Genomic DNA, 13,628 nt, shown 5'->3' on the forward strand with positions numbered 1-13,628 from the left:
GAGATTTAAAGAGAAGTGGGCATCTGCTACYGTATAGCTGTTGTTGGGCATGAGTTTGGACAAATGCAAACTATGCTCTGGTACTAGAATTAGTTCATTAAGTAGATAGCTACCTAATAGTAAAACTTCCATTTTCACATTCTCTATGCTGTATTATGTGAAAGATTATGAGACAGAAGTAACTATAAATGTCTTTGTCCTTATCCTTATGTAACTATAAATGTCTTTGTCCTTATCTCCCCCTTCTAGAAATAAATATTCAGACATTCGTCAATGTGCTAATAGAAACAAGACAGAAAGATTAAGGAGCAACAACAGCTGAACTGGAAACATGAAGAGATCTGAGACTCTCCATCACTTGGCTTTCAGAAGAGAGACTGCATTTAACTCTGTGTTTGACTGGCTTAGGAAAGGTAAAGGGAGGTAGGGTTTAAGTTTTTTAACATGTGAAATATAGCTGGAACACAAACTTGCACATAATGGGTGAACATATTATTTTGTTTAGGCTTTTTGTAATGTATTTGTTATATCTTAGTATATTACAGAAAAAATCTTTTGTTATATTTTGAAAATAAGTTAAAATTATTCTGTCAGCAAAAAGCTAATAATCCCTTTAATACCCTTCTGAATTCAGAAGAAAAAGAAAGGTTTACTTTTATGTTACCTACTTAGGATGAATATTCATCGAAAATACAAGTTTGCTTTTCTTCACACAAATGTAAGGCCRGTTCCATTTATCTGAGGCTTTATAATTAGCATGGTTTTAATATTGATACACGACATTTTTGTTTAGACAAAGAAAGGAGAATGTCACAGCCAAGRTATTCTCTGTCTTAATGTGATGCTATATGAGGAAAACGTAATCTATCTAGAGAACTAGTATGTAATGKGACATATTAGTTTTGTTTTTGCAGAGTGAGAAATGGTGTGAAATATATGCAGATTTTTTAATCATGTTGTTCAAAATGAAATCATAAATTATCTTAAAAACTCATTTGGTGGATTGACCCATATTAAAATAAAAATTCTTGATTCTTTCCACTGGCATAAACATATTAAGGARTAGTAGAACTCAGAAAGCAATCAGATGGAATAACAGAAAAGAATAAATAATCAAAATGTCATAMTGAGTAATACTTACCAGTTCATGATGTGTATCAGAGCCACATGCCCATGAATGCCTGGCTTTAGATGTCTACTTTATGTAATTAAAACCAGCTTACATGGAGCTGAAGAAAAGAAGTAAAGTGAGACAGTTTACTCCTGAGTGTCTGTTTTCCTTTTCAGTGATGCATTGTGGACTATCATTTTCCTTCTCACCCATGCCTGAACTGTGTCTCTGTGCATTAAATACTTGCRCTGACACAGGGTTAATCTTCATGAGCTGTCAATAGTACACTTCGGATCTCGTCACACAAATTTTAATAAAATCTCGACAAAATTTGAGCATATAAAATCAATTCTCTAAGGTTTTCCTTCTGTTATTATTTTGCTTCTGAAYCTGAAAAGATCCACTTTCCTGTTTCAATCCTGTTCATTATTTCCTTTACTGCTCATACTTATTGAAGTGTTGGAGTGGTTTATAATGTTACACACTTTATAGTTGTGCCAAACACTTTCTTCCACTGAATTACATTGTCAACCTTCTTGCATAAAGGGAAAATTATGGTTTTTCTATCACAAGTGTCTGCCAGAGTTTTGATTTACGGGTCTGTAGGATTATCAGTTATTATATCTACATTTAAAAATTACCAGAAGCTCTTTACACAAATGTTACTACCATGCTTTTTCCCCCAGAAAGTGTAGTGCAACTAAGTCTGAAACTGTAGAAAAAACGTTGCTAGAAAATATTACTGCTGAGACTCTGTCAATTCAAGTTAAAACCTTTTCATTTGAGGTTGTTGTAGAGAGCTCCTCCTCATTTCTCCCTCCCYTTTGGATTTTATTGTCATTACTGTACACCTTAATGACATACAGCAGCTGGGTGACCTCTACCCAAATTAGATGCTTTTTCCACCTACATGTTCTTTTATTTTTCCTTCTGGWCAACAGTTACTGTCCCTCCTTTGTTGTTGTGCAGAGTCCTGCATTGGGGGAACAGTTCTGCATTTTGAAATGGAGTTGGAGTAGTTACCAAAATAAGAGAGCATGGATTTATTAAAGCTTTCCTGAACTGTAGAGTGCAGAGTACTTCTTACTCCCAGGAAACCCCTTTGCAATGTCTTGCTCCCATGTAATACAGAGTTGGAGCAAAACAGATCTTCTGTCTAGAGTCCAGTCCTTCTTCAAGAAACAATCTTCACAAAATAGGTCTTGACAGCCTGCAGRGCAGCACTGGATGCCTGCATCTGTCGACACCAATGCAGCTACATCACAGGCTTTGGCACRGAGGCAACTGTTCTGAGGCTGCACCCACACCCTTGGAGCAAATTTCACATTTCSTTAAAAAGCTAATTAATGATAAAAATCCAGAGTGTCTTGGATTGGTGATAAATGGTCTGCTTTTCAGCTCGTTTCTTTGTGATGTACCTGCTTTCACACCTTCGGAAGTGTCTTTTTCCCACTGGGATAAAAGTTGTTTCAATCCAGAGCTAACTTGGTGATTGTCTGGAGCAGTGATGCTTCTTTGGAAAGTGCTGGAGYCAGCTGTTCTGCACCAAGGGCATACAAGCAGAACAAGGCCAGCTGAACATGGAGACATTCTTCAGGGGAGACGACTTGGGAAGTTTCTCAGATTTCAGCCTTTTTAATTTTTACCTTGGACTTAGAAGTGCTCTTTGAACTGCTTCGTAGAATTACAGGATTTCATGTAGGTGTATGATCCAAAGAGATAGATTCCTTAGAGGGAAAGGAATTGGGAATTGGGTTGTTTCGTGCCCCAAAATTTCAGGCTCTTCTGTTAATGTTTTGTTTTTGAAGAAAGCATAGCTAGTTATCATCTCAACCTTCTAGCRAGGAAATGTTCAAGGAGTAACTGGTGTAAGTCTTCTTCCCTTGTTTTCTTAAACATAAGTAACTTTCACAGTTTATCCAAGGCAGTTGGATGAAGTGGTTCTGACACTGGTCATTATTCCTGCTCTCCTTTCTCACCCAAATCCTATTCCTTACCTTTTGAGTGACAAGGCCCAAAGTGCTTTGGGAGAACCCTTGTTTCGGTGTGCTTATGCTATGGAGACCATTGGTCTCTCCCCACRTATTTCACACCAGAGGAGTGTTCAGTGTTGCTGAGCTGTCACTAAGGGTCTAATTGATTGTCACTTGACAAATAGTAGCAGCTTCTCAGCATGACAGATTGGTAAATGCACAGTTGCTGCTTTGCTGCCTTCAGCCTGACACCAGACACTTTACTCTGGCTGAAAYACAGAATCACAGAACAGTCTGARTTGGAAGGGGCCYACATTCAGTGAAGGGCCCATACAGGAATTGAACCTCAGACCTTGGTATTATTAGCACCATTCTCTGAACATCTAAACCAACCTCTGGGTCATGTGGAAGTAACAGTGTAACTTCATTTTTTTTTTTAACATTTCTTTGCTTCCTTAAAGTTGCTTCTTTAGAGTTATTGCAGGAGATGGTGTGTGACAGGAATCAGTCATGACTTGTCTTGCTCAAGTTTTTCCACTGTCTCTCATTAGCTGTAAATGGTGATATGTAGGGTAAAGTCACAACACAGTCAATTCAAGGCACTTCAAACAAGTGCTTCAGCACAAAAAGGAAGACTTTTGATGTTAAATGAGACAACTAAGCAAAGGAAACATATTCAGAGCCAGAGTACTCTTTTTGTGGGGAGCTTATTGAAGGAGATGCAGTATCATCTTCACAGGTGWGAAGAAATTGTTATATGAAGCCATCCCAAGGATACCCTGAAAGAAAGAGGCAGCTAGAAAATAAAATAAAAAAGACCATCCAAGTGTAGAGACCCCTGAATCACAGAAAAATGAGAATACAGAAATAAAACCACCATCCCCTTAAAGCTGTACAAAAGTGAAACAGACTAAAAGTTGACCTAGTATTTTTACTTAATTTTAAATTCTGTATTAAAAATTAATACATTAAACTCTTATAAAAGTAAGGCACATGCAAAACATGTTGTGCAACTTCTGGCTTTCAACTCATAGAAACTAACAAGCATTATTTTAATTTGGCATTTCTAAAGAGTAATTTTTCCCATGCACGATATGTGTTTAAGAGATCATGTTCGACATTGCACCAGTTAAATCTAGATTCTGTGCTTTCTGTACTACAGTAAGCAGACATGTTCATATCATACAATAATACAAAATAAAAACCAACTCAAGTACAGATTCTGATACGATGATTACCAACATACAAAATTTAAGAATGTGATGTTACACCATTATAATACATCAGTGATCTTATTCAGTAGAGGATGATTTGGCAACTCCAGTCTGTGTAATGCCAGTGTGCGATTCCTGGTTATCAGTGTCATACGATGCTGAAGACCATGGAAAGATACTGCTCGTAGGACACCTGAATCCAGCCATCCTGATCAGTGTCGTATCKTCGGAACACATCAGTCAGCCTCTGAGGAGGACAGAAAAAAATAGGTATTTTTGTTCTTTGGGTAAGTTCAGACTGCCAATTACTCCCTGTGCCACCGGGCTTCTGTGGCTTTATGAACCCTTTCTATTCAACCCCTGTGTAGCCATTTTACAGTCTTAAGTATAAARAGAGCTCTTTGCTGATAATGATGCAATACCTAAGGCTACCTAGACACTTCTTTATTGACTAGATAGCTCTTTATAACTGGCTTTAAAGCAGGGGGAAAAACAATGCAACATCTGAGTTATCTGGAAACAGAACACAATGTGTACCTTGTGCATTTCTCACCCTTTAGGCAAATACGCTTTGTGTGCCATTGCTGTCTGAGCTGTCTCTGTATAATCCTAGAGATGCCAGGCAGTATGGACAGTAAACCAGAACAACTTCCACTGACATCAGCTGAGTGACTCTCCATTTCAAAGCCCTTTTTAGCAGAGTTCAAGTCTATAACTAACTATAATTGCCTTATATTACAAATGARTACAAAGGTGACTGATGTGTCTAAATAAGAGATACTGCTTTTACAGGGAACTGCTCTCCCTCCATGGTCTCTCTCGCTCTCTGTTACTGAAAGGTTGGGGGGTGTTTTGTGTATTTCCAGCATTAACCCTGCAGGAACAGCTCTGAAATTTGTATTAAACTAACAGACACTGTACACTCTGGGACTATTGTACACTTTTTTGTCCCTCACCCGTTGTATCAAATTTACTTGATATGCAAAGGAATTACTAATGAAGACCAGTAAACGAAGATGTTTCAGCACTTGTCACATACTTAGTTCAAATGGCTTATTATAAATAAAAGCAAATTCTAGATCCACTGTTAAAATGTGAACCAGAAAAGCTTAAGAAAAGGTAATCTTTTTACAATTGACATYGAAGTACATCTTTCTTACCTGTAGAACAACACAGCACTGAATAAAATCATCAAAGGCAACTTGTCCTCTTCCTTGTCTGTCAAATTTCCGAATAAGGATATCGTAGAATTGATCAGACAGTCGGTAACCTTGGAAAAAAGAGAAATGCTTTAACAGGTTTCAATTACTGCAGTCCTTCTATAAAAAGAACAAGGTTATTTAGCAGGCGTATGTAACAAAACCARAAAACAGTAAAGAGTTAGAATGATTTTTGTTTCCTAAATATCTCTGTTAATGCATGCAATGAAATCCATGCTTAATAATAATTATATACAGAATATAATTATAGATTAAGGTGACTGTTTGATTGAGGGAATGGTTTAGGGCTGCAGCTCAATCTTTACAAATGAGATCATTGGAATGGAAGTTCCTTAGCCATCAGAATGCTCTCCTAGCATAGACAGCTTTGTTTCAAAAAGTGGCAACTTCTATCAAATACTAAGTTCTATCACTAAGTTCACTCTTTGCCTGAAGCACTGGTAATGCTCCCAGAGCATGTCACAGAGGAGACTGGAACTGCATATGTCAGTACATACGTGGAATATTTTTTCTCTATTTAAGGAAAGAGCTTTAAAAAAGGCACCTTATACCTRAAATGAGAGCTGCCCTTCACCTGCCTCATGTTTAATGACATTTGTCAGAGCAGTACAGCTCTGCAACAGTGACAATAAGAAGCTCATTCTATGACATAACCCAGTCATAAAAACTGTAATTGCAAATGAATTACCAAAACCTGTTAGTGCTTGCTTTAGTTCATTTTTGTCAATCATTCCAGAATTGTCTCTGTCATACGTTCGAAAAACGTTCTGCCAGTCTGTGACGTATTTCCAAACTCCTGTGAATTCATTGAAGTTCACACCCCCTTTGTTTTCTCTGTCAAACATGCCTGAAATAAAAAGAAACACACATAAAACCTTAGTCATACTACTCCTCAGCAAGATCTCACAGGATTTTCAGAAGACAGCAAAAGTGCTTTATGAAAGGTACTGAAGAGAAAAAAAACTGCTAAAATACAAGTGATAATATGGAAAGTTGCGCCAAGAAAAAGCGTGCAATTGTCCACTGAAGGAAAAAATGATAAAGCAAGATAAAAGAGTACCAGAATGAATCACAGAATGTTTATTTTTCCTGGGTGTTCATTTTCAGTCCAAAAATACTGAGGGCTTAACTGAACATCCAGGTATAAATCAAAATGGGCAGAGGGGTGGATTGTTCTTTTCTAAGGGCACATTAAAAAGTCTTACACCTATTCCCAAGACTGCTGGGATATTCATCCTCATCTGACTTACTGATACTGTTATTTTTATACAAAAACCATGTAACACAGCAATGGAACTCAGACTGCTGCTGAACACTTACTGAAAATAAAGCAAAAAATGTAATCYTTGGATTTATGAACGGTGTGATAGAAAATATTTTATTTATTGTGCTTGAATCTTTATCCTTCTGTTCTACCACCATCATCTTCCATATTACTGGCAATTATTTTAGACAATAACAGAACTCAAGCATTGTAAAATTTCTGTTTGGTATTTCTGCAGCAAAACACAGGATTAAAATGCAAGGCAGGAAAAATGACTTCCAAAGACAAGTTATCTAATATCTTTTTAGAAAACTTAAGATGACAATCTCCTCATGCATAAATTACATTTACTATCTAATTAATTATGCAGTATCATTTTCTCTGACAAGTGCACATATGTGTATGCAAAGGGCATTCCTGTATTAATCAAAGGGGAAAATAATTTAACTTACTACTGCTGGACAGCGTAGCAATTGAGAGCATTCTCAAACAGTATCTTAGGAAGTATGTCACATTACACAACTACACTCACCAAGAATTGATCTGACKGTTGCTGGATTAAATGGAGTCCACGTGCCTGAAACAGAAAGAATTACTTCGTTCCTCRGTACTAAGCAACATTTTAAAAAAGTGCAACAAACCAACCAAACAAATCAGTTAAGAACAGTGAATTCAGAGCTAGATGACATGGAGCTAGTGTATTAAAAAAATAAGGCTGTTTTGAAGTAATTATGTTCTTGACCATTCAGAGATGACTTCAGACCAGTGCTTTACAARTAGCACACAGAAACCAGCACTTTTAAGGCTGCAGCAAAAGAACCTAACAAACCCTGGAATATATAAGCAGCACTTTTTCATCCCAGGCTGTCAGGAAGTACTGGATAAAAGGCAAGATCTGAAGTAGCTCTTTTCTACTGATAGGAGCAGAAGTGTTTTTAGGTTGTAATTCAATCAAGGTCTCATCTCTGTTCCTCAGTAAATACCCATCTGCTCATTTCCTGCTTTACAGGACTACTCCAGGGCATTTAGTTTCTGACAGAAGTAAAAAGAAAGGCTTCCTAATATGGCATAACCATACATTGCAATTTAGAGGTGTTTAGTATAAATCCCACCTTCACTGCTAAAACAATTAAGTGTTAGTTTGAATTAGTATTTTTAGACCAAGAAATTTTGCTGCTTGAAAGGGCCTGAGCAGTAATCATCTGCAGAGGAGCCCTGTACTTCTCTGAGTATTTAGAGGCTRGTCATTATGAAACACTTGTCACTTGGTTGAGAGCACTGCTAGGAAGCATTAAGCTTTTAATGAAGAGAAATCCTGTGCCTTATCTGGAATTTCACAAATTCTGTGGAGCCTATGAAGGAACCAGGAGGATGAAGCAGCACACATTAAATTAGCTGTGGTTGCCTGCGGGGCCCCAAGGAATCGGTGAGACCACAAAGGAGTTGGTGAGCTGAGGGCACTGCGGAGGCGCTCGCAGGGATGCGTCAGCTGACCACAAATCCCAGCAGAAGAGCCGTGCTGGGATCCAGCACACAGGATTTCCTGGGTCAAGTGCAGTGCTGTAGCTCTCCAGGGAAATCCCTGCACTGTAGGCAGGCCCTGTGACCATTTGCTCATAAAGAGGAATGTAAGCAGAGAAAGAGAAGAAGAAAAATGGCTCTGAAAATGCTGCTTAAGCAGTATTTTAGACAGAGAACATCAGTACCTTAGAGCCATATGYATGTCTCCTCACAAAAATAAGAAAYAATKGAATTRRTAAGGTGCCAGCATTTAATTCTGAACAGAATAAGAGGGAAAAGTGAAAATATGATCTAAAAGCTAACTTATTTCATCTTGAAATATTCAAGTGACTCATATACATGCCACAGAGCGAAATGTGAGCAACTCTAGAGATGAAGAACTGTACTGATTTCAGCCTGTTCCAACAAACAGTGAGAGACTGTTCTGTCTCCCCTCTTCTGACTCTCCTATTAACTTCCCATGGCAGCACAGAAGAAAACAAGAAGGAAACTTAAGATTTTATTGTGCAAACAGTTAGACAAAGTGATGTTTAGCCCCTCCCAGGTAAGCACTCTGTTATCTGCATAAACTTCACAGATTGAAAATGTCAAATTGTCAAAACCACATTGTCAAATTGTCAAAACCATACTGTCAAATTGTCAAAACCACACTGAACTTCAAATTTCAATGAGCATGATGCAGGCTTTTTCAATGTTTTAGAAACAAACATGTAAAATCCTTTTAGCCCATGTCAGTTTGCAGGACAGCTATGCACAACCATCCACTACAGGATATATTTTGAAAATAATACCATGAATTGTTATGACTTTGGTGTACAAGATCTAGCATCTATTGGAATGCAGGAAGCTTACAGGTCTGTAAGTATTTTGTCTAACAGTGAATTCACTTGGTAGCCATTCTTCCTAACTGCAAAGTACTGAAACTGCTAATCTACACTGTAAATAAGGAAAGAAGAGAGCTCAGATAGTTATCACTAYCTATTACCCCTAAATTCAATCATATGAGGAGATATTTAAAATATACAAAGGTAAAAATGGCAAGTTCATATGAGAAATTTAAAATTACAGAATTTAAAGCAACAGGTAAAATTTAAAATGACAGGTTCATAGTTCTAGACAGCACTGTAGTCAAAGTGAAAATGGTGAGTTTATCAATTTAACTTAGTTTCTGCTGAAGATTTTATTCCAAATAGTATTTTCATTAGGGATCAGGTCTGGCAACCTCAATACATTGCTTTTAATTTATCAGGTACATTATTAAACAAATATTCTAGCAAATCCAGTTCAGTTACAAGACTGTAATTTTACTAAGTAGAGCCACCTAAATTTATTTAAAGTCAGGCAATTACTGACAAAAAGGGGCCCCTCAGCCTGTGTGTGCTGCAGCTCACAACAGCAGTTTAAGCCCTTCTCAGTCACAAAGCGCAGGAAGGATAAAGGAACAAACCTTGGGAGAAGGGGAACTTGGTATAGACTCAAAGATGGACAAACAGCCTGAATATGCCCCTTTTCAGATTTCCAAACTGGAAAAAAAAACCCTTCAAAGTACAACCCTACCCACTTTGAGTCATGGGAGGAAAGTAAAAATAGGCTACTGGAAAAATGTTTCATTTTTYGTTTCCATGAGTTATTTGACAATACCCTAGTTATTCTTTGAGCATTATAATAAGGAACTGACAGACTACTAGAAAGTTTTATTACTAGATCTAGAGTACATCTTTCTACTAGGAAGTTAGGAAAAACCCCAAACATACTTCATTTCCTGCACCATACTATATGAAAAATAAATTATGTGCAGTGAAAAGGCTGGTTGTAAACAGCTTTGTCCAGRTTATACCAATCCTGGTTAAAAAACAAAGGTTCAGTAGTGATGACCAAGGAATATAAGAATCACTGGTTATGATTTCTAAGAAGCAGAGCTGGAAAAAAAAAAGGGATGTGCAGGCCTTCATTCCTCAGGATACAGATCAGTAATGGTTACAATAGATACTCCGTTTAAAACAAACAAACAATAAGAACAGGAGGATTGTTCATTTTTTCCCCTTCCCAGCATTTTGCTGTAGATTAAATAGTATTAATCAGTGGTAGGAACACTTCCCACCCCATTCCATATAAAGAACAATGGCATCAAGTAACCACTCTCACAACAAATTTAATATGAAGTTTATTACAATAGACTACCTCACTGCTCATTTATAGACTTACCATTGGATAATGCCTGCTGAAGTTCATTATCAGATATTATTCCACTCCTGTCTTTATCAACTCTGAGGAAAAAAAAGGGATGGTAAGCTTTAAATGGCTGAAATTAACAGGTTTCACTTACTGCAGGCTTCAACATTCCAGTTCTTACTCACCAGATGAGATTAATCTTTCCCTGAAAAGTCACTGGCACATGATAAAAGCTCCAAAGAAATCTGCAAGCCTTACTTATCAGTGAAGAGACACACAGAAACACACACTGACAATGAAATTATCTGAGCACACTCTGCATAAAGAAGTATTTTTATTTATTTCTGTTTAAGAGAACTGCAGAGCACACCATGCTGGTTAAATTAATGTCTAATGTCACWGTAGTAAGCTGCTTGTTTCCCAAACTGGAGCAACAGGTTTGGCACCCAGATTCTCTCACATGTTGGCAATGGAGAGAAAGTCACTAATGTGACCAAAGTAATGAAAGACTCAATAGACTGCAGGGCCTTGACCTCTTTCAGTGGAGTTCAAAGAGGAAAAAGCACAGGCAGGTTCCAGCTTCTGTTGAGCCTTCACAGTCTTAAAGAATCAAGTTCTGTGCCAAAATTAATGAATTAAGTAATTTCTGCCCAAATAAAGAATGATCATGCCTTTTTCAGAAGAGTATTTGAAAGTGGTGTGGACTTCCTTGCATTTCATACAAGGACACACCCTTTGTTTTCCCTCATTTACTACCAATCCAAAGAGCCCTGCTGATTTGACCCCTCTTTGCAGCAGCTGATTTTCTTTTCCTTTAGTCCTTGTTGTCTTTTTCTAAACAGTTTCAGTTCATTCTRTTGCTTCCTTTCCCATCTCAATAATTACGTAACCTGCATGCAACATTAAAATTGCAAGAACAAGCTGTGAATATTTCAATACAAAAAGATATTCCCCTTTTTTATTCTCTGTTTCTCTTCTTGGTATTGTGAACTTTTTTAACATATTATGAGCTGCTACCAAGCGATATTTTAATGAAAATGCGTAATGACCTACTTATCTTGCTCCTGMGCATCATCAGTCAGAATATTCCTTTTATAAACAAAATTATGCAAAATTAAAATGGGTTTTCCTCACGGGCATCAGGCTCCTCCTCTGGGTTACACGTGACATACAGGGATCACCTGTCATACAGGGATCATGATCTGGCCATGACAGGCTGATAAAGCCCAGTCATTCAGGACTGTAAGGTGCTCCTGGAAGCTTTCACAGACTCAGTTACTGCAGGAATCAGCAAACCTCACCGGATCAATCAGCCTCTTTTCAAGAATCACAGAATGGTTTGCGTTGAAAGGGACCTTAAAGATCATGAAATTCCAACCCCTCTGCTGTGGGCAGGGACACCTTCAATTACACCAGATGGCTCAGAGCTCCGATGGGGCATCCACAGCCTCTCTGCGTAACCTGTTCCAGTGCCTCACCATGCCCACAGTAAAGAACTCCTTCCTAACATCCAATCTAAACCTACTCTGTTTTCCCCAGCTGCTCCTGAACAAATCACATAAAGATCCCAGGAGAGCTCCATCTGTCAGTGTGGTGGATGACCACAAACACACCCTTCAGTCAGTCTTCCACCCACTGAAGAATGCTTCCATTCATTCTACATTTACTGAATTTCTTTAAKGGCCTTTTCATACTGTTGAGAGTATTTTAGGAAACCATATAGGYTACATGAATTGCTCAGATTCCAGCCATCATATCTGTATCCAAACATTTCAGAATTTATACAGTAGTCTGCCAGACAGAAATACTTTTAACAAAAGTCCTGCAATTCTCCATACTAATTAAATTATTTATTTATTATTTAAATAAATAAATAAATATTTTAAATTTTAAATACTATTTAAATAAATAAATAAATTTAAATAAATTATTTAGAAATAATTTGTTATTTAAAATTATTTCTACTGATTTTCCTGGTGCAGAAGTCTTGATCTTTTTCTTTCTGGACCCTTCAAAAACAGAAATGGCTTTATGTATGCCTCTGCTGAGACCTCAAAGGAATTTGTTTTACAGGAGGCTGGGTAGGTAAGCTGCTGCATTCCTGAGTCACTCCACAAATACCAGCCAGTTTTAGAAACTTAGTACTGTTTGTCTACTGCTTAACCTCTTCTTGCTGCTGCTTGTGTCAGGGGATGTGTCTTGACTCATCTCCCATAAAAATGTATCCAATGTAGGCACCTCCCCAGTTTCCTCAAATTGACACAAGTGTGAAATCTCCTTTGGGTTCTTTCCTGATACGATCTTGACAGTATGTTTGTTTAGCACAGGCTTACAAACTCCCTTGCATGTTCCTCTGCTCCAGGTGAATTCATGAGARCATTTCACAGAATCAATTAGGTTGGAAAAGACCTCTSAGATCATGGAGTACAACCTATGACTAAACACCACTGTGTCGATTAGACCATGACACAAAGTGCCACGTCTGGTGTTTCCTTAAACAACTCCAGGGACGGTGACTCCGCCACTTTCCTGGGCAGCCCATTCCAATGTCCAGTCACCCTTGCTGTGAAGAAATTTCTCCTGATATCCAACCTAAACGTCMCCTGGTGCAACTGTGTCTTCTCGTTGGTAGCTTTAAAGTCTTCCATTAACATTTACCAAATTCCTTTTTACAAGCCTTMCCCTTCTGGTACATTGATCCTCCAGATTTTACTAGCCTTTCTGCAATCTCAGGTTAAAAATTATTTCAGTATTTTCAAGGTTACCTCCCTTGAAAAGGTTACCTCCCTTGCTCCCATCAATCCCCTTTCCCCCTGTTATAAAATACAGCCACATTTATTCCCCCTTACAGATGCCTCCCACATGGAAAGCACCGTGGTGTTTACAGCCCTGCCGGGCTCCCCCAGCAGCCAAACCCCTCGCTGGACGCCCCGGGCCGGTGACCGGACTGCCGCAGCAGCCGACCCGCTTCCGGCACCTCCCGCTGCCGTTCGGCTCGCGGTCCCGGGGCGGCGGGACTCACCTCTGGAACACGTTCCACAGGAAGGAGGGGTCGGGCAGGGGGCCGCCGCCGCCGCCGCCCCCGGGCCGCTGTTGGTAGCCCGCCGCCATGGCCCGCGCGCTTCCGCCTCGGGCCGCCTCTGGCGCAGCGCG

The 13,628-nt window shown here is 38.7% G+C and overlaps 2 protein-coding genes across 6 annotated transcripts in view; one reads left to right on the forward strand and one right to left on the reverse strand.

Moving 5' to 3' along the window:
* LOC130574871 (uncharacterized) overlaps positions 1–5,568 on the forward strand; it is a 30,443-nt gene extending 24,875 nt beyond the window's left edge. For all 4 annotated transcript variants that reach the window (XM_057368358.1, XM_057368359.1, XM_057368361.1 and 1 more), the window contains one exon: positions 250–5,568. In XM_057368358.1, coding sequence (XP_057224341.1) covers positions 250–305 — 56 coding nt within the window. In that variant the 3' untranslated portion in view covers positions 306–5,568. The remainder of the gene's footprint in view (positions 1–249) is intronic.
* On the reverse strand, positions 4,002–13,612 carry PDCD6 (programmed cell death 6). Of its 2 annotated transcripts, none has more exons than XM_057368363.1 (6): positions 13,498–13,612; positions 10,509–10,570; positions 7,315–7,359; positions 6,213–6,365; positions 5,459–5,568; positions 4,002–4,545 (listed from the first exon to the last, which is right to left on the reverse strand). In XM_057368363.1, the coding sequence occupies exons 1-6, from the start codon at positions 13,584–13,586 to the stop codon at positions 4,447–4,449; spliced, it is 558 nt and encodes a 185-aa protein (XP_057224346.1). In that variant the 5' UTR covers positions 13,587–13,612; the 3' UTR covers positions 4,002–4,446. The 2 variants fall into 2 exon arrangements, with proteins under 2 accessions (XP_057224346.1, XP_057224345.1); XM_057368362.1 differs by having other exon boundaries at positions 6,207–6,365.
* Between the last annotated feature and the right edge of the window lie 16 nt (positions 13,613–13,628).

Source organism: Malurus melanocephalus, unplaced genomic scaffold (assembly GCF_030028575.1).
Source record: "Malurus melanocephalus ecotype Western Australia unplaced genomic scaffold, MMel_1.1 scaffold_90, whole genome shotgun sequence".
NCBI classification, from domain to species: domain Eukaryota; kingdom Metazoa; phylum Chordata; class Aves; order Passeriformes; family Maluridae; genus Malurus; species Malurus melanocephalus.